We start from the raw sequence: 7,018 nt of genomic DNA on the forward strand, positions 1-7,018 counted from the left end.
TAGTAGAGGGAGTATTTTTATTATTATTATTCGTCTCATTCCTCTTAGGATTGGACACCACGCAAGAGACAAATATTTCTATTAAGCTGATTTCGTTCCTAGAGCAATGAGACCCCCGCCAAGTGAGAAGAGTGGGGAGGGATGTTCAAGAATGAAAATCAAAATGGAGAAGGAACAGAAAAGAGAAGGAGGAGGAAAGATGGGAAAGGATGACCCTTAGGCCTGCGAGGGGATTAAGGACATCTATAGGTTTAAGGAGCAACAAATTAATTTACACAATTCTGCAAGAGCCCAGATGGCCTTTAATTAATCCCTTCAAAAGAAGGAACCCGGCCTGGGATGCGCCGGCTGCCTGCTCCATTAGCTCCATTTCTTTCGCAAGGGTCCAGACACCATTCGAGGTGAGGCGCCGAGAGCTCGTGGGGGAAAGTGGGAGAGGATGACGCGAGCTGATGTGGGCGGAAGGCACGAACTTAAACTACTTTTCCATAAAAGGGCTGGCTTTTCACTATTCCTCTCTTTAAAAAGTAATACCCTCTTCGTTCCTGCTCCCTCCTCCCCTTTTCCATTTTATTTTGCACAATTAATTGAGCGGGGCCTCTGGCCCTGGGCTGGAACCACACTCTTCTCGCCAGGTCCCTCCCCTTTTGGCTCCGCCCAAGGGACGCCGGGGAGGGGACTAGGAGGGCGCGGCCTTACGGCTCCCTAACCTCAGCCAATCAGAGGATGTGGCGCTCTCTGGTGGGCGTGCCCGAGGAGCGAGGCCAGGCAGCAGCTGAGCGCCATTGGAGGCGGTGGTTACGCCCAGACCTGCGCCCCGCTCTTCAGTCCCGCCCCGCCGAGCAGCCCCGGAGTGGTGACGTCCCTGAAAGTTCTCATTTTGGCCCCCCACCGCCCCTCCCTGGCGTCCCCCAGCTAAAGAGCGGCAGGGAGGGGTGCAAATGTTTTATTACCTTTGAGAGCTTCATCCGAACTGTCAGGCCCGGAGGGAGAGAGCAGAGAAGGGAAGAGCCGCGAGAGGGTCAGTTTGGCCAGAGGACAGGGTTTAGAAGAGCCAAGCCTGGAAAGCCAAGGAGAAATGCCAGAGAGGAGAGAGAAAGGCGGGGAGTGAGAGCCAGAGAGGGCGCCAGGGGGTGGGGCGGGGGTCTCCGGGCCGGTTTGCAGAAGCGGACGGACGGTCGGAGCGGGAACCGACCCGTCAGACTTTTCACACTTAAGTATTTTTTTTCTTTTTCTTTTCCTCTTTAATTCTTTTCGTTACCGCTACTCGGGGGCCGCGTGACCCAAAGGGGAAGCAGGCGCGTGGGCGCGCCAAGTCCCCAGGCCGCTGGAGCAGTGACATTGCCCTTTCTGGCGCAGTAGCTCCGGGCCCGAGGTCGTGGCAGGCGCGATCCCCGCGCGGGCCATTTGCGCTCTGTCCCCCCCCCCCCCCTCCCGAGCGAGAGGCGAGTGCGAATCAGCTGTGCAGTGGTGAGCGCTTGAGAGTCCGAGCGAGATTAGAGGCGCGCACCGGGCGCAACGCGGCTCCCTTTGAAGCTCCCCAAAGCCGGCGAGCCAGCCCCCACCCTCCTACATCAAAGTGTACGCTCGGTGGCTTCCAGCGTTATTGCAAACTCTCAGGGCCCGGCTCCGGGCTTGTTTTGGTGATTTCCCGCGGGGGTGGAGAAGAGGAGAAATAGAGCCCTCTGAGCCGCGGACGAGGGACGAGCGCCGGGGACCGAAGTCCGGGACTCTCCGAACCAAGGCAGCGCCGAACCCACCAGCTCTCCAGCGGCTCTCGCCCGTCGCCGCCTCCAGCGAGGTGTTTGGACATTTCTGCTGCGCAGCTCGGACAGCAGCTCCGGGCGCCCGCGGTCCCGGCTCCTTTGGCCGGTCGCCTCCCAGTGAGCCGAGCCCACCCCCGGCGCATCGGGCTCTCCGGAGCCCCAGCGGGGCCACCGGCCTGCGCGGCTGCGGGTTCGGGCCTGGCTGTGGGATGTTAGCTGTGGGGGCGATGGAGGGCCCCCGGCAGAGCGCGTTCCTGCTCAGCAGTCCGCCCCTGGCCGCCCTGCACAGCATGGCCGAGATGAAGACCCCGCTGTACCCCGCCGCCTACCCCCCGCTGCCCACCGGGCCCCCTTCTTCCTCCTCGTCCTCCTCGTCCTCGTCGCCCTCCCCGCCTTTGGGCTCCCACAATCCAGGCGGCTTGAAGCCCCCGGCCGCGGGGGGCCTCTCGTCCCTGAGCAGCCCCCCGCAGCAGCTCTCGGCCGCCACCCCGCACGGCATCAACGACATTCTGAGCCGGCCCTCCATGCCGGTGGCCTCGGGGGCCGCCCTCCCTTCCGCCTCGCCCTCGGGGTCCTCTTCCTCCACCTCCTCGTCCGCCTCTGCCACCTCGGCCTCTGCGGCCGCAGCCGCTGCTGCTGCTGCCGCTGCCGCCGCCGCCTCTTCGCCCGCCGGGCTGCTGGCCGGCCTGCCCCGCTTCAGCAGCCTGAGCCCGCCGCCGCCACCGCCCGGGCTCTACTTCAGCCCCAGCGCTGCGGCCGTGGCCGCCGTGGGTCGGTACCCCAAGCCCCTGGCCGAGCTGCCCGGCAGGACGCCCATCTTCTGGCCCGGGGTGATGCAGAGCCCGCCTTGGAGGGACGCACGCCTGGCCTGTACCCCCCGTGAGTACTATCGCGGGCCTGGATCCCTGTTTCCTATGCCTGCTTTCGGGTCACGGTGCCTAGGTTGCCTGCGGATGGGTCGGTCCTCCTGGACACCCCAGTAGTTTGGCAGTACTAGAATAGCATGCTGTTGCCTGGACCTGGTCTTCTAGCGAGGGTTGCGAGATTTCCTGAGTTCGTCAAGTCTCAGGCAGGCCTGGGCTCCGCGGGAGAGCAAGCGTCGGAGTTTTTGTCTGGGCTGCTCCTGAAACGGACCAACTTTGGGTTCCAAAGTTGGAAAGCGGCTGGAGAGGGGAGAGGCCTCTGCACTCCTGTTTTTCTGGCTCTTTCCAGCCAACCAGAGTCAGGCCGGCAGTAGCCTGACCCGTGTTTTCCGCAAACCCAGGAGGGTAGGACAACTACCCACGTCCCCAAGAAAAGCAGGCGTTTGCACACACACCTCCCCTGCCACTCCAGCTTACATTTTAGTCGTCTCCCCGCGGACCCCCAACACACCTGTTCACAGCTAGCCCGTTGACGACAGGGCCGGTGGTTCCCAGACTGGGGCCTGGGCTCTCCCAACTCCTGGACCCCAGGGTCCTCGGCAAGTGGGATCTGGGTACAAAGAAGAGGCATTTCGACACTCACTGGCTTAACACATGAAAAGAGAGGGGGAGAAATATGACCCGTGACAGGACGCAGCAGTAAAACGTAGCTCCCAAAGACTTTTCTGGGTCACCTCGATGACCCAAGATCTGGGTAGGCTTCTGGCCAGTGAGCCCCAGCTCCTAGAAGGCTCCTCGCCCCCAGATGGCGTCCAGGGCCCTGCTCAGATCCTTCTCTCACTCTGTTCTTTGCTGGTGACCAAGTCCCTGAAGTTAGTCCAAGTCACTGGGCCTGCTTACTTGGGGCTTAGTGGCAATAACTTCAGTAACTGAGGAAACCAAGTGAGACTTTCTTGGGAAGGGAACTCCTTAGGGTTATTGGGGTTGGGGTGTTGGGGACGTGTATCAGTGTTGATTGTAGGGATCGCCATAAGCTGTGTCCCCCCCCCCCTTCGTTCTCTTCCTCCAGCCCACAGGGGCCTCAGAATAGAGACCAGTTAGCTCTCAATTGTGCAAAACACAAGGAGCCTTTTGTTGCCCAACACAGGTTAGGGGAGTGACTAAGGGAAATATATATATATATATATATATATATATATATATATATATATACATATATTCAGTTACCTTCGTACCAAACTACTTCTTTCAGGAGCACAGAGACTACCCCGGGAGCGAGGGTGACCTTTCTCATGCATTCTTGCTTAGTTTAAGGGGTGGTGTCCCATTTCGGCCCCGCACGCTTTGCAGTGGCCCCCTAGTTATCTGGCGCTGTGGTTAAGCATAAAGTATTTACTGCTGCCCCAACTGCACCTGGCTTCGACAAAAGTAGTGAGCAGAAGCCGGCAAAAGGTAGCTCGGGGTGCACCTCCGGCGCAGACCACGGATAAGCATGAACTACAAACGCGACTGCGCCGAGCTTGCTAATTCTCTCCCTGCTCCCACTCCCCTATGAAGCACTGTAACTGGTTGCCTCGTCCTTCTCTGATTATGATATCGGTTCTTGCAGATCAGGGATCCATTTTGTTGGACAAAGATGGGAAGAGAAAACACACCAGACCCACGTTCTCTGGCCAACAGATCTTCGCTCTGGAGAAGACCTTCGAACAAACGAAGTACCTGGCGGGGCCAGAGAGAGCTCGCTTGGCTTATTCTTTGGGGATGACGGAGAGTCAGGTCAAGGTAAGTGGACCTTTGACACCTCCAGGGATAGCGTTCCCGAACGTGCGTGTGCGTGTGAGCGCACGCCCGTGTGTATGTGTGTGTGTGTGTTCATACCCACGCGCCTGAATGTTCCCCCTCCCCAAACTGACAATCCGGGTGGAGGTGGGGTGCGCTCTGGGGAGCCTGGGGAGAAGTGGGGAGCGGAGGAGAGGGTTGGGGTCGAACAGGCCCTGGGGTCTTTTGGAGGCAAACTGTTGGTGAACAAAAGGAGTCAAGTCCCCGCCTTAGAAATTAGGCTAATCTAGACTGCAGCCTGTGCTGGGGGAACTCGCCCTTAGCAGAGAATAAAAGCACTAAGGAGATATCCCTGAGCACAGATCGAGCCGATTAGAAAGCTTGATTTGTTTTATTTGTAAAGACACTCAAGCTTCTGTTTGTCAATTCAGGCCCCACTAGATATATAATTTCCTAACGGGGAGCAGCTATATTAATTGCAGTGCTATGTTAATTTGTAGGCTAAAGGGAAATAAATCCAGAAGAACGTAGCACTGATAACTTGCTTTGGCTTAGACGAATACGATCGCTTTGGAATTTTCCAAATTTTCCAATTTTCCAAATGAGCTGGCAAGATTTTTAGTGCATTTTAGGATTGAACTCTCTTAAAAGCAAGTTTACCTGCAGAATTAAGACAGTGCAGTTTATGACAATTTCCAAGCAAGGTGTCTCTCTGGCTATAATTGAGTTGTGTACTTCATTTCTAGGGAATCAAATTTCAGAAATCTGTCCCTGAAAGGAAAGGGATCGAACCTGCTGTGTAAATTCAATGTGATGGTTTACTGGCTTTCTGTGTTCTCTTTGTCCACTTCAGTTTGGTGCATTTGTTTCTTTAGCGTGTGTGTGTGTGTGTGTGTGTGTGTGTGTGTGTGTGTGCAGTCTGCTTTCTTTAGTTATATTGTTTCTCATTAAGAAGTAATATCACTGAGCTACTTAAGAGTTTGTTTCCCTGCTAGGCAAGCATCTTATAATATATTTCAATCGAGTGTTTTTCACGTGGCCATTAGAAAATTATCACATTCGAAATTATTTTTGCAGCGGGTGGCTAGAGAGTCTACCACCTTAATCTGGAGGTCTTCATTTGCCACCGTAAATATGTCCATATGGCCAGAAATGAATTATTATAGCAATATAAAGAAAATCACTTTTCTTAACAGTTCTAATTCCCTGGATAAAATAAATAACGGATGAGAAGCATACAACGAGGACAATTCAACATGTTGAGAAAATTGGTTGTTTTTTCTCCCGATTGTAAAGATTAAAATACATGTGTCAGTCCATGTCAAACATCATGAACAGGTTGAACGTATTTGTATTGCAAATGAATGTCTTAGGCAGGAGCAATATTACACTAATGTTTGAAAGACAAGGCAAGATCATAATAAAAAATAATGTAACCGGCAACCTTTCCGTTTAAAGATAGCGAATGGTAATGATATTAGCTTTATGAACAACATTGACGGTGAGTAAAGAAACTCAGCACTGAGCTGTTGAATATTTCCATGTGCCTGCGTTGGTTGCTATGCGTGAACTGGAGTTGCCATTTTATCGGAAAACTTCGGATCACGCATCTTAAGTGTTGTGGAGAAGAGAGGAGGACTGACCAGCGAAGTTAGTGAGGATTCGGGCCTCTAATAAGTGAGCAGTCAAGTGTTCAAAAGTGAGAAACACAGTCGAGATAATTGGTTTTAATACTGTGCTCTTCTGTACAAATCACACAACACTGTAGTGGTTTGAAACTTCTTAATCTACGGATACAATTAAGGACTAAAATCCGCTACTATCGGAAAACTAAGCAAGTTTTCCGTTTCTTGCTGGAACATAGGAAAAGCAAGTTTATTTTTAGGGCAACTCCAAGTCTTGATTTCACTCTTTCGGAGAAATGGCTTACGGCCGGCCTCAATGCTCTTGCAACTATCGCTATGGCAACGGCGGTGGGTTAGTGAGGCCACCAGACTGACTTTGACGCCTGGACCTCGGGGGCCCGCAAGGGAGGGTGGCGAGGTGGGAGCCTGGGTCTTCCGGCGCTCAATCACCCCCTTCCCGGCTCTGCCTCCCCCTCCTGCCCTCTCTCAGGTCTGGTTCCAGAACCGCCGGACCAAGTGGAGGAAGAAGCACGCAGCCGAGATGGCCACGGCCAAGAAGAAACAGGACTCGGAGACCGAGCGGCTCAAGGGGACTTCGGAGAACGAGGAGGACGACGACGATTACAACAAGCCTCTGGACCCGAACTCTGACGACGAGAAAATCACGCAGCTGCTGAAAAAGCACAAGTCGGGCAGCGGCGGCCTCCTGCTGCACGCGTCGGAAGCCGAGGGCTCGTCCTGAGCGCCGCCCGCAGCGCCGGGATGGATCCCCGACCGCGCCGCTCAGCCGGTCCGGCCCGGGGCCCCAGCACCCCGGCTGCTCCCCGGGTCTTTACTATTTTCTAAGATGTACATATCTATTTTTTTAACCTAGAAATTGTGGCGGGGGCTGGGGGTAGGACGGCCGTTGATGAGAAGGAAGGGAGCCCGCCGAGTGTACTGTGCAAAAACCCCGCAGCCGAACCCGCAACCCCACGGCTTCCCA

The 7,018-nt window shown here is 54.9% G+C and overlaps 1 protein-coding gene across 1 annotated transcript; it reads left to right on the forward strand.

Annotated features, from left to right (window-relative positions):
- The first annotated feature begins 1,975 nt into the window (after positions 1 to 1,975).
- Nkx6-1 (NK6 homeobox 1) lies at positions 1,976 to 6,775 on the forward strand. The gene is made up of 3 exons (XM_057773064.1): positions 1,976 to 2,645; positions 4,239 to 4,411; positions 6,524 to 6,775. Exons 1-3 carry the CDS (start codon positions 1,976 to 1,978, stop codon positions 6,773 to 6,775), a joined length of 1,095 nt encoding a protein of 364 aa, XP_057629047.1.
- Positions 6,776 to 7,018: the final 243 nt, after the last annotated feature.

Source organism: Chionomys nivalis, chromosome 6 (genome assembly GCF_950005125.1).
Source record: "Chionomys nivalis chromosome 6, mChiNiv1.1, whole genome shotgun sequence".
Classification (NCBI taxonomy): Eukaryota; Metazoa; Chordata; class Mammalia; order Rodentia; family Cricetidae; genus Chionomys; species Chionomys nivalis.

Coding starts and splice junctions, on each gene's coding strand:
- Nkx6-1 (XM_057773064.1), top strand. CDS start 1,976: ATGTTAGCTGTGGGGGCGATGGAGGGCCCCCGGCAGAGCGCGTTCCTG. Junction 2,646..4,238: donor ACGCCTGGCCTGTACCCCCC/GTGAGTACTATC, acceptor CGGTTCTTGCAG/ATCAGGGATCCATTTTGTTG. Junction 4,412..6,523: donor TGACGGAGAGTCAGGTCAAG/GTAAGTGGACCT, acceptor GCCCTCTCTCAG/GTCTGGTTCCAGAACCGCCG.